Source organism: Bactrocera oleae, chromosome 3 (assembly GCF_042242935.1).
Source record: "Bactrocera oleae isolate idBacOlea1 chromosome 3, idBacOlea1, whole genome shotgun sequence".
NCBI lineage: Eukaryota > Metazoa > Arthropoda > Insecta > Diptera > Tephritidae > Bactrocera > Bactrocera oleae.
Window position 1 is genome coordinate 59,756,174 of NC_091537.1, and position 27,097 is coordinate 59,783,270.

The window sequence follows — 27,097 nt, forward strand, 5'->3', positions numbered from 1 at the left end:
TATCGTTGAAAACACATTTCAGACATTTCACAAAGTAATATTTATTCGCAAATATTTATTCTTCAAATTATAAAAAAAATGTGGGCGTGGTCCCGCCTCTAATAGGTTTAAAGTGCATATCTCTTAAACCGCTAATGCAAAATTTTTTAGCATTTCTATTAACGGTGTGAAAATAGTTGAAATCGGGTGGCAACTCCGCCTACTCTTCATATAACGGTACTCTTAAAAACTACTAAAAGCGCGATAAATCAAGCACTAAACAGGCCAGAGACATTAAATTTTATCTCTGGGATGATATGAGATAACTTTATAGGAACCGCGTTCAAAATTAGAAAGTGGGAGTGGTACCACTTTTAGGTGAAAACCCATATCTTGGGATCTGCTTCACCGATTTGAACCAAATTCGGTGCATTACGTTCTTTTCATATTTCTATGTTATAGTGCGAAAATGGGCGAAATCCGACTACAACCACGCCTATTTCCCATATAACACCATTTTCAATTCCATCTGATTGTTTCACTTTCCACTATGCATATCAAGCAACAATGATTATATCGGGGTAAAACTTTGCGTGAATAATACGTTTAAAGTATGCCACCTTGTGACCAAAAATTGTCTAAATCGAACCAAAACTGTTCAAGCCCCTAAGTACTAAATATGTGACCCCAGTGCCTATAGTTGACCTTCTACCAAAAATATCAGCCAATCCACAAAGAAATCTCAAACGAGTTTACCATTTGACTTTGCGAGAGTATAAAATGTTCGGTTACATCCGAACTTAGCCCTTCCTTACTTGTTCTAATTCGTTTTTCGTCGCCACATCAACATTTTTCCTCATTCGATACGACAGCTCCTTGCGCAGCTATTTCGATCGACATCGTTCCGTATTTCAAACTCTTTTCTTTAATAATTAATTATTTATAAAAAAAAAAAGATTACCATTTATATTAATTATAATAACGGATGCCAAAAATAAACTTTTGCATACTTATACGAAACACATCGCCTTTTATTTAAAGTATTAACGCGATTTTAAGTGTTAATATCTCGGTAGTGTTCCCCCATATAGAAGACACACATTTATTCAAACAGAAAAAGACCTAGACAGAAAAAAGTTTATATGTGCACTTTAAGTATTTATTTAGTTTTTAGTAATAATATTTTTAATTTTAAACGGAAAATATGCGAGGAACAAAAACAAAAAGAGAAATAAAATAATTTTAAGGTACAGCAATTTTTCTTATTATTATGTTTATACAGCACTTGCGTTCACATATTATATTTAGAGATTCTTGCTTACATTTTTAAGATGTTAATTTGAGAAGTCTTAAATTTTTTTTGGCATATTTAATCTACTTGAAATAACAAGCGATTCAAAAATGCTGCAAAATATGTATGTGCGGAAATGCCAGATTATTTTTTAATGAAAGTTTTTTGTGCAATTAACCGGAATAAATAAAAGGTATATTTTTTTGAATAACACATATTTTTAACTGATTATGCGGGAAAACAAATCAACCGGGTTCAATTACTACCGTAATTTCGTACAACGAATCGCAATAGTAAGGGGTACCTGTGGTTTGAAAATTTGTGAGTGGCCCCGCCCCTAATAGATTTAATGTATATAGATATCTTCGTAACTGTTCTAGCTATATGATAATAATTAGCACAGGACAAATTCTGGTAATAGCTCTAACGAAAGTGTAAATATACTTAGGTGAAACCCATATAACGGTTTTGCTAAAAACTACTTAAAGAGCGATAAATCAATAACTCAATGCGTCAGGGACATTAAGAGCCGGTGTTAAAATTGGACAATAGGTATGGTACCGCCAACTTTTGACTAAATCACATATCTCCGGACCTACTCGACCAATTTCAATTAAATTCGGTGGGTAACATAACCTTACATTCCTGTAATACAGTGCGAAAATGGGTGAAATCGGACTACACTCACCCCATTTCCTAAGTAACACAAATTTATATTCCATCCGATTCTTTCCCCTTCCAGTATATAAATCAAGCACTAAATATATCGGGATATAATTTTGCAAAAATAGTGCCTTTAAGATATGCCATTTCAAGTCTAAAAATTGTCCAAATCGGACCATAAGTGTTCAAGCGCCCTTATACCGAAAATGTGTACTACAGTGCCTACTTTTTACCGAAAATATAGGTCAATGTGTGAGACATATTTTTGAAATTCCAATAGAATCCTTTCCTTATAGCGATATGTCTGTGAGTCGAAAATTGTTAGAATCGAGTCAATACATCACTTAGCGCACATATACCTAATAGAAATATTTTCGGCTATCAAATTGACTTTCAACCACATATATTGGCCAATACTTAAGTTTTCCTAATAAAATTGAGTGGAAGTGTTTTTCTAAAACCGATGCACCTTTTGGCATAAAATCGAGTCAAATTTTGCTCTAGCCCCCATGTAACTAATATCATGATTATCAAACTACCGGTTCACTTTACTCTCTACATATTGCTGATCGTATGTGAAGTACCTTATTGAAACTCAGAGAACAACTCAGATGCAATATGTAGTAATTCAAAAATTGATAAAATGGGGTCAAAACTACGCCTATTCCCATATACCTAATATAAGATTTTGAAACTTTCGGTTGGCTTTATGCCGTATGTATCGGTCAGTGTGTGAGTTATTTATTTATAAAATTGCATTTATGGATATATTGTATATCATTGGAAAGGAGAGGACGCACAACGTAATTTTTTCGCATGTACGTCAAAGGGAACACTGGTAAAAAACGGTGGCGCGTTTTCATTAGTTGATGTTATTTCACCTTTGCGCGACACACTCAACACAGTCATATACAGAAGTACACGACTGTTCTGTATAAGTTGCAAATACATATATCGGATAGTTGTGTACCGTTTACGGCGGATTTGTGGTTGCGATTTTTTTACTGTTAATTACGAAATAGGAGGTGATTGAATTTTTTCCGTTCTTTACATGCGGTTGGTTTGTTGCAACTTTTAACGAAAATTTAATTGACAACATTCATTTCATTTTGCTGAGTTAGAAATTTATAGGTAAATTTCAAGTACATTGTTTGATAGTTAAATTTTTTACCATTTTTTTCCAAGGTTAATAAGTTGGTTGAATCGACATCAACAGCACTTCAATTAGAAAGATAATTTCTTCGTGTGTTTTGACAATATCCCATTACTTCATTTATTATTGATTAATTTATTTTTAAACTCTCGCAACGTGCTGCTACAGAATATAATAGTTTTGTTCACATAACGATTGTTTGTATCACCTAAGAATAATCGAGCTATATAGGGTTATATATATATATATGATGAGGATGACGAGATGAGTTGAAATCCGGGTTCCTGTCTGTTTATCCGTCCATGCGTGCAAGCTGTAATTTGAGTAAAAATAATGATGAGATATGAAAATTGATACACATGTTCATTAGCACCATAAGAAGTATTTTCAGTCGGATCACTGCCAGGGCCACAAAAAGCCAATAATCGAAAACGTATAAAGTGCCGTAACTAAGACGGAAATAATAACTTTTCAAGCCCACGGATATCCAGTAGATGGGCCACAGTGACTACAGCTGATTGTGAGATATTTATGATAATGAAATTCATGAAGTATCTTTCTTTATATCAGTGTGGCCTGGCGGCATAAAGTGGTAACATCGGGTCAACATTCGTACTTTCCCTATAAAACATCCTCATTAAGATGTGAAAATAGATAAACTGTGACTTCGTCTGTTTAAATGCTACAGTCAATTATTTCATTTTTGCGACGTTAAGTCTGAACAAAATTACATTTTAGGTACCTACATACAAATATGTATATGTAAACACATTGATGAATACAATTTCTTTGTGGTTTTTAAAGCGGATTTTACCTAGCGCCGTTGGTATCTCATGATTGGTTAAGGTATTGAAACAAATATTTAGATAATAAAATCCTTATACATACATGATCCACGTATATACATATTTATATGTAACCAGCAGATATTCTTAAAACCTGAGTAGGGGTTTCAGAGTCGGTAGATTCCACTGTTAAACGAAAGCAAATTACGGAAGAGTTTTCCTAGCTGATAATTTCAGAGTTTCATTACAATGAAACAAATCACAAATTTCTAGGGAAACTACATATGTGACTAAATATTATATACAAGTATTGTATTATGGTAAATAATATCTATGTTATATAAACTCGTAGGTAATAAAAAGAACGTATGTTGTGTATACAATAATATAAATATATATACTGTTTTAAAATTTTTAGTTACGCTAGATATCTTAAGCAGTGAAGAACTAACTTTATTCAAACAGTTTTACTATATACTGTTAAATATATATGTATATACAAGAGAACCCCGTCCACGCGTTGCTGTGGCTAAGGTATTTAAAACCAGAAAGTTTCCGAAAATTGAAAATAAAACAGAACAATTTTAATCTTCATCAATATTTATTTTGTCGCCTTCAAAATATGCTCCTTCTGAAGCGATACACATATGCCACCTCGATTACCATTCCATCGAAACATTCGTTGTAGGCGCTGTCCGGAATCGCCTTTAGTTCCCTCTGCGTATTTTCTTTTACGGCCAATCGAGTGGAAACGAAGAGGTAACTTAAGTTTTGGAAACAAAAAAGTCGCCAAGTATTATTTGAGCGTTTCGAGGCGTTTGCGCGAAAACATCCGTCGTAAACGGCCAGAATTGTTGGCCAACAATTTCCGGATAGTTTCTGGTCTTAATTATAAACTACTCAATACAGTAAAATTGTATTTATGAATAAAAACGAAAACGCTTTTTCCGGTGGAAGAATAACCCCTCGGATCACTTTCAAATTTGAAAATGATTGATACTAATCTTCTTCCATTTGTTATTAAGCACAAATAAATATAAATATAATGTGTTGATTTTTTTTATTTTAATAATTTTATATTTAAGTTTGAAACAAATAAGTAATTTTCAAAGTTGTTCGTTGAAAATATTTGAGATAATGAAAAAGTCTAGATCTTAATTTTTACCAATAATATATGTAGTTTTTAATTATAAATATTTTCAAATTTAATTTAATTCTGCCCTATCAGTATCGCGCATTCTTACAGTATCATTGGAAAACGTGGCAAGAGGACCATTTCTTCATTAAATTTTCCAGTCAAAATGGTTGCTGCAATAATATTTCCTGTAATCTGTTTGATTACCAAACGTGTACCGTTGCATAACTGAGGTGAATGAACTTACTCTGAATAATTGAATAAATTCAACCGAAGATTATGTGATGTCATTCCGAGTATATGTAGATAATTTACGTTTTCATTTTCATCAAGTAGAATAGCGAATTATTTAAAATAGACGATTCTAAGCTATCTCCACACCAATTTTCAGGCAAATCGGTTAAACAGTTCTTGAGTTATAAATATTGAAATTATCTATAGAAAAGTGTTGTTCTTAGGCTTTTCGAGACAATTTTTTTAAAATTTTTCTCTGCTTAAGAACCATCTTCGTACTTCAAGCAATATTCTAAAGAACAAGAATTAACGAAATCGCTTTAGATGTAGATTTATTAATTTTTTAAATTTGAGATTTAAACTATCCTACGATTTATGTTGAGTCAACCTGGTGTGCTAAATTGTGCTAAATTGTACTAAAATCGGTTCAGTAGTTTAGGAGATAACCCTGGACAAAACGTGACACGTAATTTTTATATATACATATAAATATATAGATATAGATTGATGTCACAAACCACATTAGATTTACGGCTAAAAAGGCTTGTAACCGGACAATGTCAGAACAAAAAAAATACTTCAATAACCCCGACAGCAGAGCAGTATCAGAACGATAACAAGGATTCAAGCAGAGCAGTATTAGAACCATAAAAGTAGAAGTCCGTGGGCGTCGAAAAAGTTACATAAATTGAAAAACAGAAAAACTCGAGCCTTTAAACATTTTAAAAAAACCGGTTCACTTGTCGACTATTCTAAATATTCCGTATTGCATCGACAATATTTTGACCTAAACAAAGAATGTTATAATAATTACTTAAATAAAGTAAAAAAGAATGTTGTAAGTATCATAATAAGTAAAATCGTTTTATGATTTCGTCAACTCCAAACGCAGGATTTCCAAATTTCCGTCCGCAATGAAATACAAATCTATCATTTCAAGTGACAATGATATTATATCCAATATGTTTGCAGAATTTTTCAAGTCAAACTACTGTAATAATTCTTCCAAAACTTTTTCTTATCAGCACGAGCTGTGTTCGAATACTTTAATTAACGCTCCAAATATTTCTGAAGAAGACGTCCTATTTAATTTAAATAAGTTAAAACCATCTTTTAGTTATGGCCCAGACATGATACCCTCATGCTTCCTAAAAAATAGTGCCAAATATATTTACTTGCGTTTGACAAGGATATTCAATTCCTCTCTTAAACACGGTATATTTCCTTCAATATGGAAACAGTCATTTATAATTCCTTTGCGTAAAAGTGGATTAAGATCCAACATTGAAAACTATAGAGGTATCGCAAAACTATCAGTTATATCTAAACTTCTTGAAGCTATCATCACTGACCATATAACCTTTTCGATTTCTCCGTTAATTTCCTCATCTCAGCATGGATTTCGTAAAGGGAATTCGACTATAACAAACTTACTTGAATTTGTTAACCATGTATCATTGGGTTTTAGGGAACATAAGCATACGGATGTTATATACACAGACTTTCGCAAAGCTTTCGATAAAGTAAATATCTCGATTCTCATACATAAACTTAATCTGCTGGGCTTTCAGCCAAGATTTCTTCAATGGGTAGCTTCCTATCTTTATAATAGAACACAACGATTGATATTTGAGGATACACCTTCAGATACAATTAATGTTTCTTCAGGTGTTCAGGTAGTCGCAAGGTAGTCATCTTGGCCCGATTTTGTTCTTGTTGTTTATAACCGATATCTCTTCAGTAATTGAATTCTCAAAAATTGTATTGTATTATACGCTGGCGACGTAGAGCTTTTTAAATCATACACTTCAACTGAGGAAAGGTGTCTGTTGCAAACAGACTTAAACAATATGGTTGCATGGTGTGATAGAAATGATTTGCCATTGAATCTGAATAAATGTAAGACGATGTGCTTTTCCCATAGATCTGTGCACCCCTCTTCTTATATAATAAAACACCATATTCTGGAGCAAGTTTTTAACTATGTTGATTTGTTAGTTAATATGGACCCTAAGCTTAATTTTTGTCTTCATATTGATACCTTGGTCTTGAAAGCAAAAGCTGTCCTCAGTTTTGTTAAACGTTGGTCTAAAGAATTTAGAGATCCGTATATTACTAAAACACTCACTTACCTATATTGGAATATGGCTCCGTTGTAAGGAACCCTAGCTACCAAATCCATTCTGGCAAGTTGGAGTCTGTTCAAAAACAATTTTTACTTTTCGCCTTAGCGTATTTCCGATGGGATTCTAGGGTAAGTCTACCTCCATACACCAGTCGTTTAAAACTTATTAATCTACCTACACTTAGGGAAATGCTTGGCATAATATTCTTAGTGAAAATCTTGAATGGAACAGTATGCAGTTCTTTTCTCCTATTTGAAATTAAATTTAATATCCCGATTCGCTTTTCGAGGCAGTTTAGACCTTTACAGTTAAAATCCTGTAGATCAAATTTTGAACTAAACGAGCCATTCCGCCGTATATGTCATGATTTTAATTCTCATTCCAGCACATTTGACTTATCTGACTCACTTTTCAAAATTAAAAAGACTTTATTGTTTTCTCTTAATGAATGAAAATGTAATAATTTACTATATTGTAACTATAAATCTTAGCTGTTGAAATTTTTGTTTCTGTAGCTGAACAAGTTTAGATCTCAACACTTAAAAACTCTCTTGCCTTCTCTGACTCGGGTAATTCCGCACGTATGCGGATTGCGCCCCTTGCGTCGGTTGGGCGGGAGGAGGCTAATCGTTGGGTTACTATTATTATAACAAAGATCAAATACGAGAGACGACCGTAGGATCATACTTTTAACACCTGGGTGGACGGACCCATAAAATTGTAAATCGGAAAATAATTATTTTAAATATTTTGGTAAGACATTTGTTAATAATTAATAATGCATATGTTAAGTAAAAGTTTTAAAAAAGTTCACTAAGTCGTCTTGAAAATCAAAGACGCATGCGAATTCTTCGGGCAAACTCATTATACAGAGTTAGTGAGCAATCACAAAATACTGAAAGCAAAATAGAAATACTCGAGAAAATAGATCTAGGCGAAAAAATCTTGAAGTAAGGTCTGTTGAGCAAACTGGAAATACTTTTCAACATAGGATTAGGGAAGAAAACCCAGAAGTATGGTCTATTGAACAAGTTATAAATACTGTTCAACATACGACTAGGCGGGAAAATCCACAAATTCGCTCTGAAGAGCAAATTAGAAACATTCGTGGACATAGATCTCGGCGCAAAAATTCCGACATAAGGTCTATTGAGCAAAGTACAAATACTGTTTAACATAGAACTAGGCGGTAAAGTCCAGAGACACAGTCTCTGAAACAAATTATAAATACTATTCAACATAGGACTAGGCGGGAAAATTCTAAGGTGCGGTCTGTTAAACAAAGTTCCCCCTGCAGGTAGGGGTAAGAATTTACCCGCGGTAAGGCATGCCTGTCGTAAAAGGCGACTAAAAGCCAAATGCACTATGACTGTTATTATGTACCTTGCTCAGTAATATCAGCATAGTATAATATGTCAGAAATAGTGCTATAAGACTCAGCTTGAACTGATATTATAGACTTTAAATGAAAAAGCAAATAAAAATACATTTGAAGTTCAAGCGACAAAATTCACCAGTCATTGAGTGATGGGTTGCTCAACTGGCAGTAGTTTCGGCTACGCAGTTTTACCGGAGACTTTTTGGTACCATGGGGAGCAGAAAGCCCTTGGACTTCGGTCCAATTTGCTCATTGGGTTGTGGCCCCTTTGGGGAGATTCGTGGTGGCTGTGGTTGAAACCTAAATGCAGGAAGAACTGAAAATTCAGCCTAACTGTTTTTTTTTCAGTTCAAAATAGAGTTGCAAAAAGCAACTGGGTTCCGTACCCGAAAACGGAAGAGGTTTTAGATCGGCCTCGAATCATACCAAGATGGTAGTGTGGACCCAGACACACTGCCACTGGTATCCAAATAAATACTTGCAAATAGCTCGTATTGTTTGGGGCTCTTATCAACGCATTGTATTGATAAGTTGTGTTTTGGAACACCGTGAGGTAAGGCCGTCGCCGGCAGGCGGCAAATACCCCAAGTACTCATGAACACAGATCTCAGCGCGAAAATTCCGAGGTAAGGTATATTGAACAAAGTGTAAATACTGTTCAACATAGAACTAGGTGGGAAAACCCTACGGTACGGTCTCTTTAACACATTATATTGTAAATACTGTTCAACATAGGACTAGACTGGAAAATTATCAACTTCGCTATGTAGAGGTAAAGGTGTTAGATCCTCTCCTGCGCACTGGGAAGGAAAAAATGGCAATTGCTATGATTCGCCAATTTGGGCTTCCAACCTTTTTCATTACTTTATCGGCTGAATCTTAGTGGGTTGATCCTTTGGTCACTCTCTCTAAAACTGTTGATTCTAAAGATATTTCGGAAGGGGAAGCCAACAGTTTAACAACCCAAGATAGGTAATGTCCTAATTCAGTCAGATGCGGTTACTTCAACCTTCAAGATCCTCAGACATTCCCTGACATCATTAGTTTCATTGACAATTACATTTATACAAATTGTTTGGTCAGGCACTTAGAAAATTATTTGGGTTATGAAAAGCATAATCACAGTAGGCCTTGTACTAGGGAAATAATATTACAACAGTTTTGTCCTTTTGATATACCTTATCCACCAATGCTTTCAACGCAAATATTGTTACCTCTTACAGAAACAATTCAAAATTTCGAAAGACATAAAGAAAACTTTTCTAAAATTCAAAGTGTTTTAAATTCCAATCTTACTACAGAAGACATTTCTAATTTAAATGATTTTGAACATTTCTGTCTGATAGTAGAATAAATATGTCTTTTTATGACTATTGGTTAGCTCTGAGATCAAGCTTATACAAACCCAACATTTTTCTAAAAAGAATAATACAGGATCGTTTTATAAATGCTCACAATCTTTTGATTTTGCGTGCATGGAGCAAATGTGGATATCCAATATATACTGGATGTATATGTTTGCTGTTCTTATATAATTAATTATATTAACAAGTCTAACACAGGAATTTCTTGGCTCTTAAATGAAACTATATCAGAAGTTATTGCTGAAAATTATGCCCTTACGCAAAAACTAAAACATAACCATCTTTCGGAAGCAAGTAATGCACAAATATTTATAAAAACCTCTCGACCTGAGGAACGTGTTGGAATATTAAAGTCTAGAGCGGAATTTCAGAACCTTCCTTCAGGTTCGACTGAGACGGTCGTAGCCGGTATTTTAGACCGCTATGTTCAAAGACCCAATCAGATAGAAACTCTTTCCGGAAATGGTAATGCTTTACTATCCATGGCGAAACGAACAGCAAGATCTCATTAAAAACGATAATGAGCAGACTTGCATAACACATCGTATTCTAATTGAGGAAAATCAAAGAAAATGATGTTTTGAGCCAAGAAAACTTGACAATGTTTTAGAAAGTCTTAATAATTAAATAGACATAGAAAAAGGTGCACAAAATGAACTACCTATTGTGGCAAATGGGTTCAGAGTGTTGGTACTTCAAGAATTAAATCCAAATATAAATTTGCTGGACTTGCATGGTGAAGATTCACCAGATAATGGCACTGAATCTGATTTCAACATTAGACGTATTAAACTACCCCCTTTAATTCCAGTTGACGAATTATACTCTAGTTCAAAGTCTTAATATAAAGCAAAAAACTTACTTGGCACCTTTGATGCACCAGTTAAAAAGAAATCACCCATTTTATGCGTTCATTGGCGGCGGTGCAGGTGTAGGAAAGAGTCGTTTGATATCTGCAATATTTCAAGCTCTTATCCATCGTTACAATTCTACAACTGGATCCAATCCAAGTTCCTTAAAAGTTCTTCTTTGCGCACCTACGAGAAAAGCAGCATTCGGAATAGATGGAATGACCCTTCATTCAATATTCTCTTTACCTGTTAATCAGTTGAATAGAGAGTTGAGGCCATTAGCAATGACACAGTTAATTCATTGTATTCCAGACTTATCGATTTAAAATTAATCATAATTGATGAAATATCGATGGTAGGTGCTCGTACGTTTAGCTCTGTTGATGAGAAATTAAAACAAATTATCAAAACAGATAGCCCTTTCGGTGGTATACTTCATAGTGTTTGGTGGTTTGAAGCAACTCTCACCAGTTGGAGATAGGTGGATAATCTCTTCTAATCCCAATGATGCATACAGTATTTCAGTTGGTTCCCCTTTGTGGGAATTATTCAAATACTTTGAATTAACAGAAATAATGAGGCAACGGGAGAATCAGGCATTTGCTATTGCAAATGCCATATCACTCACTGAAACTCGATTAGTTAATTAGGAGCAACTTCTCGATGATGCCATACATTTATTTTGGTCCAATAAAAGGCAAATAATTTTAATGCCCTTACGCTCAATCGAATCCCAACTGAGGTTATACTTTCAACTGCTAAAGATTCAGTTAAAGGAATAGGTATAAGTGAAAATGAGAATATTTTGGAAAGAGTTAAACTTTTAAAAACTACTGAAAAGCAGGGATTGCCCTATGCATTTAAAACTAAAAACCTCCGCCAAAAATATGATTACAGGGGATAAAAACACTTGTGATGGCTTGGTTAATGGGGCAACTTATGCAATTCATTTCATTTTTATTTTCCAACAACTCTGTAGATTAAATTTTGGAACCTTTTGTTGGTTTGATAGCTCGATTAAAGAAGTCTCGTCCTCTAGAGAGTTCTTGGACACCAATTAAAAATGTTTTGAAATCTTATTATTGTAAAAGTAATGAATTAATCCCGAACATCAGGAAATCAAATTTTGTTTCATAATGTTCAGAGTCTCCACGCTCATGTTAATGATATAAAAAGCGACCGCCTGATACTATTTTCAGATATTTTATATTTTGTAGAAACTTGCAGTTATCCCTGTGAAAATTTTGATATACTCCAATTTACGAGTTGAGAATAGGGGTATAATAATATATGCAAAGCATGGTATTGCTCTATTGAACCAAAGGTTATAAAGAAAATTTATTCAGGCCGTAAAGTTTTAGAAACAGTTTAGTTTAAATGTTTCAATATTAATATTTTGGTTCTATACAGAAATTCTGCTTTTTCTATTAGACATTTAATTGCAGAACTTCAGGAAGTCCTTATTTCTGCTTTGTGCAAAGAAAGTATCATAATTGTTGGAGATTTTAACATTTGTCCGAATTCCACAGGGACTATAATAGTAAATTTTCTCCAAGAAAAAAACTTTAGTTCTCTTCTTGGTGTATAATATTCAACTACACATGCAGGTACACAAATTGATTGGACATTTTCAAACACGGATTCTTCCCATGTTAATGTAGTTATTTATAAGACAGTTCATAGCAATCATGATAGTATTTGTGTCTCAATTTCGAGATATCTTTCACACTTAGCGCAACATTTCTTTCTTCTTCTCAAACATAATGGCATAAGATTGGCGTAGCAATTCTGACAGCAGTTTTTAAGAGAAATGTAATTAAATAAAATATATTCGGTGTAGTAAAAAGAAATCCATTATTTTTGCATGAAATTGAATGCTTTAATTATTACTTTTCGTATTCAGCCTTATTCAAAAGGTTTCAAACGGTTTTTTGTACAATGTTTAGATCCTGAACAATCGTAATCGATGTTTGGACTCGGCGATTTCCATTGTTTGATCGATTTTTTCGATAATTGGTCTTCCAGAGCGCGGTGCATTTTTGACATCGAAATTACCAGAACGGAATCGACGAAACCAAAATTGCGCATGAGTGGGTGCTACAGTATCAGGACCATAAACGCTATTCACATTTTAGTTGCGTTTTCGCCCTTATCGAAGAAAAACTGTAAAATATAGCTAGTTTCTAATGTCCATCTTTGATGAGCTAGTTGCGTCATCAGATGACTCCACCAATCCGAAGGCAAAAAGAAGTATTTTTTAATATGTATCATACCAATGTGTATAGGCACTATACATTGTAATATGCTATTGCAATAGCATAATCAAATTCGATGCTACCGTTGGATATATACAAATATATATATATATTTATATTTCATATTAATTATCATCTACATTCAATATCATATTACCAAATAAGAAATATTCTTATATTATGCCGAGTCGTCGATGTTGAGAAACGTCGAGTCAGCACAACGACTCCAAGTAAATTAAGCGAAATATAATTTTATATTAAGTAGAAAAATTATTAATAAACTAGACGGTAAGTCGCTCAGTATGGTACTTTCCCGTAGTTTTTTTTATCAAAGATTCAAATAAGTAATTGGCGCATTCTCCCAGGCAGCAGTAAGCAATTCAACAACGTAATCTAGCGAAGGCGCTGAAAAGTAAAAGCTTAATAGAACTTTTTCTAAAGTCAACTTTTTTTGGAAAAATCAAAGAACTGAACACAATAGTCTACAAAGTGATATATCTATACACATAATATATAAAAAAAAGCAAAGAAACCGGTGTGATGCCTGAGAACTTCCTGCTGAAAACAGGAAGCAGTAAGGGCAACAACAATAACAACAGCAGCAGCAAAGGCAGCAGCAACAACAACAGCAAGGTACAGACAAACACACTAACAAATACATAAAATAGGCTTGCACAGCCAATAATACAAAAATAGATATTAAACTTTTAAGTAAGTAAACTTAAGTACAATAATATATAAAAATACATACCTATATGTCATAAGTAATGAACATCAAATTCATCATACAAACCCATTTTCCGAAAAACAATAACCTAAAAAAAATAAAATTGTTGCATAATTTTAAGAGTAAAATAAAAAGACCCAGTAAGGACAGGGAATGTAAAAAATTGCCATCCTTTATTGAGGCTATTGACAGAGTACGCCATATTATTTATTAATAGGAAATGATTTCATTTTCAAAAATGTAAAAACAATTGAAGTCGAAAAAATGGTAATAGTTTTGAAAAATGGTGTGAATCTTCCATTCCACATGAAGACGATGCGGGAGCTAGTTTATTCATTGGATACAAGTGAAGTACAAGGTATAATTCAAAAGTTCCAGGACTTTTTAAACAACGCGGCTTCTAGTGGTGCCATCTGTCTAAAATTGTTATCCCTCAATTGTGTATTCTTCAGTGTTGTCGTATAACATTTATATAACAGCTGACTTGTATAAGAGCTGAGATATCGCGCTACATGTGACATTACATTTGTAGTGTCGGTCGGAAAATAAGCATCGAACAAAGAGCCAACATTAAGTTTTGTTTTAAACTTGGTAAAACTTTTACCAAAACTCATGAAATGATGAAACAAGTTTATGGCGATGATTGTCTATCCCGTATCGCCATATTCACGAGTGGTTTAAACGTTTTTAAAGTGGTCGTGAGGACATAAATGAGAATTGAGTCGAAACCCAAAAAATCGCGCCTGGGGAAGTTAAAAGTGAAGACAATGCTGATTTGTTTTTATAATTCCAAGGGTATTGTCCACAAAAAATTTGTTCCACCCGGCCAAAACGTTAATGCGTATTCTACCTTGGAGTTTTGAAGCGTTTGGTGCGCCGTATTCGACGTGTTCGGCCCAAATATCGCGAAGATGGAAGTTGGCGTTTAATAAAAGTCCTGAAACTTTTTAATTGCACCTTGTAAATAACATCAACATTGATCATTTAAAATCGAATGAGAAAGGGAAATTGAAAAATTATTGTTATTATATATATTATATTATATTATAGTTGATTATAGATTAAGTATTCTCTACCAAATATCGAATGAATCTAGGATAAATTGGGCAAATCACAGTAAAGGGGCATCGAGAAAACAGCTTTTGTTACTCCGGCCGGACTATATGAATACCTTCGAATGCCTTTCGGGTTGAAAAATGCCCCAGCTACGTTTCAAAGATTTATGAACGACATATTGAGAAATATGGATAAATTGGGCAAAGCACAGTAAAGGGACATTTTGTTACTCCAGCTGGACTATACCTATGAATACGTTCGAATGCCTTTCGGGTTGAAAAATATTGAGAAAATTCATAAATAAAATATGTGTCGTATATTTAGACGGCATACTAATTTTTTCATCTTCATTAGAAGAGCATATAAGCTCAGTGAGAAACATATTTTTGAAAATACAAGAAACAAATAAAAATACAGGCAGATAAATGTAAAACAATCATTTGTGACAGCAATTGATAAGCTAACCAAATTTGCAGCAGCTTACAGAATAACAGATAAAAACTGGATTGCTCAAAAGACAATAATTATGGATATTTTTCAAAATTCGGTAAACCTAAGAAAATTATTATGGATAATGAATTTAGAGCAGAACAATGAATACAATATTTAAATACCGAAAATATAGAAGTCCAAACTAAAAACCAATTAGTCATTCAGAAAATGCAGATATTGAGAGACTTTACTCAACCTTGTTGGAAAAACTAACAGGAATTTGAGGACCCTAGTCTATCAAGAGATATGGGAATGCAAATTGTTATATGCAACTGACGCCAAAGAAAACATCAAAACAGAGAAGAATACATAAAAAACAGAGAAACAGGGCTGATTAAGAATTACAAAAGAGTAAGATACACTGCAAAATGTTCATCCGGCAAATAAAAAAACACCAATGAAATTGGCAAATATAGAAAACCCAAACGAGAAGGATGAAGATGCATTTAGTTTAAGAGCATTTAATGGGGGTACTGCACTAAAAAAAAATTTGTTTATAACATGATTTTTGTTCTACCCCAGTGGGTACGGGGTTTTCCAAAAACATACCCATGGTAAGTGATGCCTGTCGTAAGAGGCGACTAAAATCCAACGGAGTAGTAAATAATAAAATATTGAAAACTCTTACGTATAGAGACAATTAATCAAAACCTAAACGGTTATAAATTTTAATTTTTTTTACAGATGACGGGGATAATTAAAATGGATGTTTGGAGTTATGGATGTTGAGAACGGGCAAAACAATGTGGACCATTGAAAATAATAGAAGAAAATGGCCATAATGCCATTAAACTTAAATATATAAATAGTAATTAATGAACATTTTAATAAATCATTAAACCTATTAAAAGATACTATAGAATCAGATAGGAAACAAATAATAGAAACTCGAAACATAATAAACAAAGGAGAATAGAATTGAAAGAAAGTTTTTGTTTAATGAAAAAATTAACAAATTAAAAGTTCATAGAAAATAAAGTTCAAGAAATACTATATGGCGGCAGTTTAATACAATATGGTACATCCAAGTATGTTAACTAAGGAAGAAATTGAAAAATATGAAATTGATTTTTAAAAATTAAAATTGGCAAAAGTAGGAATAGTAGTATACAAAAATGAAACAATAATATTCGAAATTCAGATACCAAGGACTTTCTTTCAAACTTAAATTAAATTAATTACTCCATTGCCAAATAAAAATAAATTACAGGTCAGTAAAAGAGAAAAGTTAGTTGCCACGATTGGCGAAAGCTATTTTGGTTACGAAGAACATAAAGCAATTAAAATTTTAAAATTGAGTAAAAGCTGCATATTTTCACATACTTGTGAATTTATATACAATGAAATGTAATTTCCTTAAATGTTGTTAAGTAAATATATATACGAATATACATAAGGGTGCTTCTTTCGAGGTATGAAACTTTGAGTTGGTATTACTGTTCAAGATGGCGACCGATTTAACAGCTGTCAAGTGATTTATTCTCAGTTTGGTTTGGCAATTCATCATCATCATTGGTCCGTACTTCTTCAAAAAAGATGATGGCCAGAAAATTGCAGTCAATGGTGATCGGTATAGAGCCATGATTACTAACTTTTTCAATCCTGAATTGAACAACCATGATGTCCAGGAGCTGTGATTTCAACAAGACGGCGCAACATGTCACACGGCTCGTGCCACAATCGATTTATTGAAAGACACGTTTGGTGACCGCCTAATTTCACATTTTGGACCTCCACGATCTTGTGAATTAACACCGCTAGATTACTTCCTGTGGGGTTATAAAAAGTCATTGGTCTATGCGCATAAATCACAAACGCTTAACTATTTGGAAGACAACATTCGCCGTGTTATTGCCGATATACGGCCACAAATGTTAAAAGTCATCGAAAATTGGACGTTTAGATTGGACCACATCCATGCCAGCCGTGGCGGTCATGCCAGAAATCATATTTAAAATGTAATGCCACAAGATTATCTTTCGGATAAATAAAATTCATGTCAATCGAATAATCCATCGTTGTTTTATTATAATTTAAAGTTCGATACCTCTAAAAAAAACACATGTTATAAGAATCTCTATAAATTAATATAATAATGTAATTTGTAATGCTGTTATTTATTTATTATTTTTAAGCTAAACATTTATAATAAATATTGATGTAATAAAAAAAAAGTTTTAATTCTTCCAAAAAAAAAAACATAATAACTGTGACTGACTTCTGTAATTTAAATAAATACGGAAATCTCATAAGAATATACCATTTTACTTTGTCAGAGTATAAAGTGTTCGGTTACACTTGAAGTTAGCCCTTCCTTACTTTTTTTCTTTGCTTTCAATTTGTAAACAAAATTGTGAACGTAATTTGTATGTTCGGTAGGCGATATTTATTGCCAATAAGTCATTCATTCAATTAATAATATTTTTTATTTTGGAAGTGTAGTATCGTCGATGCGCACATGTTGTTCAAATCCTTCAATAAAATTTAAATTCTATTAACATTGTTAATAAATTGTATTTTCTATTGATCGAATTTCGATCAGTGGGGACCCTAGTACTTGTATGTATTATATAACTAATTATACAATACATACAACAAAATGTGCGCACCGACGACACTACACTTCCAAAAAAAATATAATTCATTATACAGATTTTATTAATGATATGAATGAATAAATATGAGGAAAGTGAATTCTGTAAATACTTTGTGTTGATAGATTTAGACTATCCCCGCAATCTTTTAGATACATTTTCTTGTAATTTAGGAACTGATAGTGAGGAACAAGGAGAGGAGTTTCACCAGGACCTAAAAGTGATGTAGAAAAGAAATCGGGGTTGATAGGATCGGGAGAACACTCATAACACTCATAACATATGTTTTCGACATTGTTCCGATTTTGTAATGTAAATTAAAAATAAAGAGAGCAAATCTTGAAAAATTATTGATAGTTTCATTAGTTGTGAGCACAGATATCTCCTAATCGACCTTATATATAGGACAACATAACCACTGTAGCCCAGTGTTATGAATTAAATTAATTTAGACTTTGATCTAAGCCCCATATCCCTAATATCATGATACCAATCCTCAACAAACATTTTTTTTATTAATATAATATATTTTGGTCATATATATTTGGAGAAGGACGAATACAAATCGAGAATATTTGCTTTTTAAGCATTAATAGCGATTTGACCATATTTGATTTCCGCGCGCTATTGCTGTCGAACGAGAGCGAAGAGCACGGGAGATATTCTTGCTTGCATCGCTCAATGTGTACCAGTGATGGTAAAGTACGCACAATTGTATATTTTTCGCCTTTTCAACTCTAGTCGGCACTTTACGCACAATCGACTACTTTTTTACACTATTGGGCGAAAGACGGAAATATGTATGTACATGCATATTCTCGTACTTAAAATCTCTTCGAAGTAAAAAATGTTAAAGCTATTACAAGGTGCGTTCCAAAGTAAACAGTAAAAAAGTAACAAAGTAAACTCTAGTGGCGCCATCTATATGTTGACTAGTACGTTAGAATCTGCTATCCTTTATCGACTTCCAGTAAAAATTTCATGACATTTCATCTATTGGAAGTGAAGTTATTGCGTTTTAAGTTTCAGTATGCTTTTGTCATCGGTGCGAAAATGAGCTTCGAACAAAGAGCCAACATTAAATTTGGTTTTAAAATTGGTAAAACTTTTCGAAACGTTTGAATTGTTTTAAAATTGGTAAAACTTTTACCGAAACGTTTGAATTGATGAAACAAATTTGTGGCGATGATTGCCTATCCCGTAGAAGAGTGGTTTCAACGTTTTCAAAGTGGTCGTGAGGACATAAATGAAACCCAAAAAATCGCGCCTGGAGAAGTCAAAAGTGAAGACAATGCTGTTTTGTTTTTATGATTCCAAGGGTATTGTCTACAAAGAATTTGTTCCACCCGGCCAAAACGTTAATGCGGTATTCTACCTTGGAGTTTTGAAGCGTTTGGTGCGCCGTATTCGACGTGTTCGGCCCAAATATCGCGAAGATGGAAGTTGGCGTTTGTTGCACGATATTGCGCCGTCTCATCGATCGACGCTTGTGGCCGATTATTTGACCAAAAATCACATTTTAACAATCAACCACTCCCCGTATTCACCTGATATGGCACCGTGCGACTTATACCTTTTCGGAAAAATGCATTTGCCGATTCAAAAGGCTTGCACCGGCATACTGGCGGCCATACCGGGCAACGAGCTAAAACAATTGTTCGACATGCTTTTGGACCGTGCAAAAAGATGTATTAAAGCAGGAGACTATTTTGAACAAAATTAATTGATTTTGCCAATAAAACTATTTGTTCTGTTTTTTTTTTAAGTCCTGTTTGTGTGATATCACACGATCTTGGTGAAGAATCGACCGGCGCAAAACGTTAAGTTATCTGCTATCCGAAGTTTTCTCTCAATAAACCCATTGATTTATGTGTGGGAAGTGGTGCCGTCTTGTTGAAACCAAATGTCGCAAAGATCATGAGCCTTAATTTCTGGCATCAAATAGTCGGTTAACATCATTGTGAAATATGGACTGATGATTCTACCAGCCCTCAAACCACAATGTTGTTTTTTCTGGATGAAATGGCAACTCTTGAATCTCTTCAAGTTGCTCTTCGTGCCGAATGCGGCAATTTTTCTTGTTTACATACCCATGGAGCCAGAAATGGGCCTCATCGCTGAACAAAATTTGCCTCGAAAACGTTGGATCTTCTTGGAACTTTTCCAGTGGCTTCAGTTCTTCAACAAGCTGTATTTTGTACGCTTTCATTTTAAGATTTAGATGTAAGATGCGCCAAGTTGTCAGTCCGAGTTGCTGCGAACGGCGCTGAATCGACTCCCCACGGTCTTCGTATACACTTTTAGCTACGACCGCTAAATTTTCTTCACTGCGTGCTAGACGAGGTCTATTCGGTGGAATATTATACAATAATGAATGCTGGGTCTCAAGATGGGTGATGGTGTTGCGAATAGTACGCTTAGTAGGCGGATTATGTTGACCATAAGTTGGGCGAAGCGTGCGAAACACATTCTTTACAGAAAGTGACCGTTAAGCCTTGCAAATTTTGCGAGGTTTTAAAATGTTGAATTACATTCGAACTGAGCTTTTCCTCACTCTTTTTATACTTTGAACAGGGTATATTAAGTTTACCACGTTTGTTTGTATCACCTTGAAGGAAACGTCGGAGATCCCATAAAGTATATATTGTATATAAACGACAAGACTGAGTCGGTTAAGCCATGTCCGTCTATCTGTCTGTATATACGCGAACTAAAAAATTTTTAATTTGCCCACGTCTTTTTTTCTCCACGGAGCTACTTATTTGTCGAAATCGCGGAATGTAGCCATTGCTCAATATGATAATTTTTGATAATGTAAAAGATCAAAACCAAAATCCAACTATTAAAAATAGTCTACCTATTAATAAATAATAGTATTCGACTGTGATGTTTAGTTAGTTTAAGAATATTTATAAATATAATCAAGTTTATTTTACAATAAAATATATCGAGATTGGCAATCCTGCGTTGTAAGAGAGCAATATGCTGACTCGTTTTTACGGGGAAAATCCTATTTTCGCGAATATCCACGTACACGGGCGGTAGAAGCAGTGGGAGTGCTCATTTACATTGCGCTATCATAAGATAGGTCGTATCAGCTGATACGGTGTACGGTTTTGCGTCGGTCACTAATTGAAGCATGAGCTTTAGGTATATGAGAATGTGCACACTGCCTATTCGGATGTTTACATTCCCAAATTGATGCGTATATTTTTTGCGAATGCGAATATTCGGAAAATACCTAATATATACGAATGATTTAATGTACAGTAAAATTCCCCAATAACGACAGCCCCTATAGCCGAACAAAATTCATGAACACTAATGACCAGACACTATTTTGCCAATATTTCGTTCAAATTATCTCTGATAAACGGGCAAGAGTTCATCAAATGTGTAAAGAAAGTTTCCAATTTTTTGTAATTCTTATTAATTTGTGGAGTTTTGCAACAATTTGTTAAAAAAAAAAACGCAAAATGATCACTACAAACATATTGACTTGCGCTGAGGGCGCCTGCTTCCGGGTTACTCATCGGAAACTAATGGGATACTTGTCATTCTTCCACTCCTGGATGACATTAGCTCTCAGTGAATAGTTCAATAGAAATATAGTTCTGAGTTACAGTATTTTTTTTATCATGTTGTAATTTTTGTTGATATTATTGTCGTGTGGGTCCTATACCCTATGTGGTAGCTATACTTTTTGGTCGCCTCTGTTCAAAAGAGTTGCATTATTTTTTAGTTTAGTAAATCGATTCATGAATATGTATTCAACTTAAGTATATTTGTACAAAAATAAGTGTATGAATATAATACACACATTATATATTATATATATATATATATATATATATGTATATTTGCCTTTCCGATATGAAGTGAGCGTTAAGATACAAATGTGTTGGTAGGGAACATTTGTTGTCAAATATATTCAATAACCCTACAGTCATTGAACAAACAACATCATTTGAAAAGTGATGATTTGCCGAAAGCATTAATTTTTTGCTTCCATTTGACGAAAAGTGCTGCAGAGTTGCATCGACAAGCATTCGAAGCATAGTGATAATGCTCTTTTAGAAGAAATATGCAAAAAATGGTTTTAACGGTTCAGAAATAAGGATTTAGATGTGAGAAATGAAAAACGTGGAAGACCACCAAAAAGTTTGAAATCGGCGAACTGCAAACAGCATTGGATGAAGATGAAATTTTGAGTCAGAAGCAAATGGCAGCCATGTTAAATGTTGCACAACAAAAAATTTCAGACTTTTGAAAGCTATGGGAAAGATGTAAAAGTGTGGAAAATCGGTACCAAATGAATTGAATGAAAATCAAATGGAAAACCGAAAAAACAGTTGTGAAATTTTGCTTCACTGGCGATGAAAAATAGATTTATTTTAAGAAACCTAAACAGGGAAAATCATGAGTTGTTCTATTTTGTTTTCATTTCACCAATGTTTCCATTGTTCTATTTGTATGTACGATTTTTCACACATTTAGTTTTTTAGGTATAATTTTTTATAATGTAAAAGCTCTAAACTAAAATCCAACTATTTTAAATAGTCTACTTATTTATAAGTAAATGTATTCGACTGTGATTTTGAGTTATTTTAAGAAAATTTCAAATGAATTTAAGTTTATTATTTTAATTACTACAAAATATCGATATTGACAACCCTGCGTTGCAAAAGATTTTTCCAGATCAAATTTTCGCGGATATCCTACAGTACGGTCTGTAGAAGCGGACGGTAGAAGCGGTAGTAAGTGTTCATTTACATTGCGCTATCATAAGATAGGTCGTATCAGCAGATTCGGTCCACGGTTTTGCGTCGGTGACTGTTTGAAGCATTACGCCGTGACAACCGTGTGTATACGTATACGATCATTTACCACCATGTATTGATCGAAAAACGAACAGAATGGGCCAGAAGACACGGCCAAGTAATTTGGTTACACGATAATGCACCTGTGCACAATGCAAAATCGATTCAGGATACAATCAAAGCACTTGGCTAGGAGCTGCTACTACACCCACCGTATTCACTAGACTTGGGCCCTTCCGATTACCATTTGTTTTCATTGATAGGGACACGCATTGACTGAGCAGCACTTCGATTCTTACGCAGAAGTTGAAAATTGGTCGTCTGATTGGTCTGAATGGTGGTCAAAATGTGTAAAAAGCAATGGTCAATACTTTAAATATATTTTTTTTTACTTTCCTATTCAAAATTAGTATTTCATTTTCACAAAAAAACGCTCATTTCATACCTGGTACATACATAAATGGTTGCAATTATTGCTGCGTTCAAATAGAATTAAAAATGTACTGACGAAAACCATGTCACGCTTGAATTTCCTTAACATAATAACAGTTTGCTGTCTTTTGCACTAATTATTATTATTGTTTTGCAGTTTTCGATTCATGATTCACGATCACATTCATATGCATTATATATTAATTGGCGACTGACAAATGTAAGTTTCGTTAAAAGTACATAGGGGCCGTGTGAACCAATATTGTTATTTGCTACACTCATATAATATGTACATTGTCAAAAGCGGGCCGAAAGAACCACATGCACCCCGACATACCAAACACATGTCCTGCATGCAATGAGGCCCCGCATGATACTAACCACCTCTTTGCATGCCCAACAAATCCAACTTATCTAACACCCTTTTCCCTATGGTCCGACCCCGTTGAAACAGCCAGTTTCTTGTGCCTCCCGTTAGATGACCTCGACGACAACCAAACTATCACTTGCCATCCAAGCGGGGACTAGATAGATCATGCTCCAATCTGAATTCTTGTCAATCAGGTCACATCTGCTCATCACTGAAGCTTCAATATTTTCATAATTGCAAGTAATCTCTGGAAAGTGATGCTGACGGGGGCACTGGAAGTCCACATCAGTTAAATTGCCATAAGACCTTATGGTTTGGAGACACTAGTCGAGCAGCAAATAAACTGATTCAGAACTTATATATATGACACTTTAACATTTGCTAAGCTTTAACCTTATGGTATACTCTTAGGTATTCTCCCTTATCCAAGTTTTTAACCAACGCCTGCGTCGGACCCTGTATTTGTAAGGTAAAATTGAGGCGCAGACGACATTCTCCTATTTTGGCCCTGCATCTACTACAGGGGTAAGGTCCACTCTCTGTTTATCTTCGATACAAATCGAAGTGACTAATGTATTGTTACAGGTCTAAGTGTTCTTTTACATTGGGACTCTTTTGACCCTCATTTTTGGCAAATTCTCTTTTGGTGTCGCTCTGTGCATTCACACCAGCAATTTAAATCGAGTTTTTCTGTCATTCCTTTTCATAAAATTTACGAAAATATTTGTGCGGTTCGACTGCGCAACACTTAGCGCGTGTTGCATATTTCATTTGTATGTTGGGATGATAGTTTCACATTTTGCTTGCAATGAATTACCATGAATATGGTAGAACAATATGCATAATACCTACCCGCTTAATAGTTTCAAAGAAATACTTAAGACGGGAATTCCCTAATCCACCAGAATGTATTGAATATCCGCTACTAATATTTTCAAGGCCAAATTTATAACAGGAATTTCCTAATCTTTAAGTATTAAAAATTCATAATTTCTTTACTCCCTATTTTTGTCTATTTATTATAAAACATCCTTGAATTAATTACAATTCTCATTTTAAATAAAATAATATTCGAACTAACTCTTTTTGCGGTTAAAAGAAATAAATATGAAAGCATCTTAATATTCATGTTAAGTTAAGTTACCATTTTTATTAGAATTCTTTTAACACATTTAATACCACTATATGTTATTAAAAATGTAAGTTGAATATTTTTGAGTATCTTAATTTTCTCCTTATCTACCATTTTTCAAAATATTTCTATTATTCTATGCATACATATTTGCTATTACATACAAAAAATAGATAACATAATTCAAATTTGTGAACGAATTCATTTGAAACCGAGCGCTCTTGCAACTGTTCAAAGAATTTGAAAGTGAAAAGGAATGCTGAAAAGGGTAGCAGCGAGCTGTTATGAACAAGAACACAAAGCGTGCCACCCGTCCACGAGTAGCACAGTTGTTATTTACGCAATTCTGAAATAGTTATGTGTGGATTTAAATATTCGGTATTTGGCAAAGTTGTCAACTCTACGAGTTTGAGCATTGAAATGCCATCAAGATTATTTCATATTTCCCATTATATACAAAGTCTACTCCAAACACATTTTTTCTCAAATGAGTTATAGTAGAAAACGTTATGAACCAAATTTGGTTTAGTTATAAATTCTAAAGCTGTCCAATTTTTTAACTGGTTCACATATTGGACTCCCGATTAATCGTTATCTTAAAATTTGATGTTTCTAGTGTTATTACGATATTCTCAACAACTTTGTTAAATCCAGATTTAGTTATTCGGGAGAAGTAAGATGTTTAAACTATTAGGAAGTGGAGCCACGCTCCCACTCAAACATTTTTAAATCAAATACAGTAGTGCGCAGAAATGAGTACATGTTTGAATGTCGTGTACTTATTGCTGCATAATAAATATATTTAAAAACAAGAAAAAACGTTAACTTCGGTTGCGCCGAAGCTATAATACCCTTTACGAATACAAAGGCCCCTTACAAGAACTTGATTCCGAACGTTCAATTTGTATGGTAGCTATATGATATAGTCATCTGATTTGACCAATTTCTGCGGAGAATAATTTGTTTCCTTAAGCGATAACTCATGCCTAATTTCGTGAAGATACCTCGTCAAATACACATATCTTCCATACAAGCACTTTACTCCGATCGTTCAATTAATATGGCAGCTATATGCTATAGTCATCCGATCTATAGCCTTAAATAATAATCCATGCCAAATTTCGTGAAGATACCTCGTCAAATGAAAGAGTTTTCCATATAAACTCTTGATTCCGATTGTTCAGTTTGTATGGTAGCTATATGCTATAGTGGTCCGACATCGGCCGTTCCGACAAATGAGCAGCTTCTTTATGAGAAAAGGACAAAATTTTAGATCGATAACTTAAAAACTGAGGAACTAGTTCGTATATATACAGACTGACGAACAGACAGACGGACATGGCTAAATCAACTCAGCTCATCATGATGATCATTTATGTATATATTTTATAGGGTCTCCAACGTTTCCTTTTGGGTGTTACAAACTTCGTGGCAAACTTGATATACCCTGATCAGGGTATAAAAACTAAAAAAAAACACGCTTTTAAAGCACTTCAAACTAAAAAGTGAAAAATTATTCCTTATATAAACTGACAGCAACTTTGACCGAAAAATACTTGTATTGTAGTGAGAAAAACGTGGAATACCAATTATATTAATTGCCTCTTAATTTGTATACCGGAAAGTGAACCAATCAGATGGAATTTAAAATTGTGTTATATGGAAAGTAGGCATGGTTGTAGTCCGATTTTTCCCATTTTCCCACTGTAATATAGGAATGTTAGGAGAACGTTACATGCCGAATTTGATTGAAATCAGTCCAGTATGTAGATCCGAGATATGGGTTTTCACTTAAAAGTGGGCGGTGCCACTCCTATTGTCCAATTTTTGTATTAGCTCCGATAAAGCCAACGTATATGCACCATCCTATTTTTAAAATTCAAAGTCTCTGACTTGTTTAATTAATGAGATAATCCACTTGTTTTAATCAAAACCGCCATGTGGGGAATGGTCGGGCTTATAACCCGATTTCACCCATTTTCATATTGCCGGTAGAAGTGCGAAAAAGATTTGTCTTGAGTGAATTTGGTTATTATAGCTTTGGTTAGTTAGAAGATATGCATATTAAAATTATTGTATTGTAGGGCGGGTACGCCCATTTTTTTAAACTGAAGATGTCCCTCCCAGATGCAATTCGTTATACCAAATTACAGTATTATATCTTATTATGGAGCTTAGTTATGGCATATTGACTCACATAAAAGGTTTACATCTGAAAGTCGGAAATTACTCTATCAGGTACATTGGGCCTAGGAGATGG

At 34.0% G+C, this 27,097-nt stretch overlaps 1 protein-coding gene across 7 annotated transcripts in view; it reads right to left on the bottom strand.

Moving 5' to 3' along the window:
• Positions 1–27,097, bottom strand: part of DIP-zeta (Dpr-interacting protein zeta) — a 403,629-nt gene that overhangs the window by 322,846 nt on the left and 53,686 nt on the right. Inside the window, exons 2-3 of one of the 7 annotated variants that reach the window (XM_070106685.1) lie at positions 11,206–11,336; positions 10,971–11,145 (exon numbers count right to left, since the gene is read on the bottom strand). The exons of the other annotated variants lie outside the window; for them this stretch is intronic. Coding sequence (XP_069962786.1) covers positions 10,971–11,010 — 40 coding nt within the window. The 5' untranslated portion in view covers positions 11,011–11,145; positions 11,206–11,336. The remainder of the gene's footprint in view (positions 1–10,970; positions 11,146–11,205; positions 11,337–27,097) is intronic. 7 annotated transcript variants of the gene reach the window in all.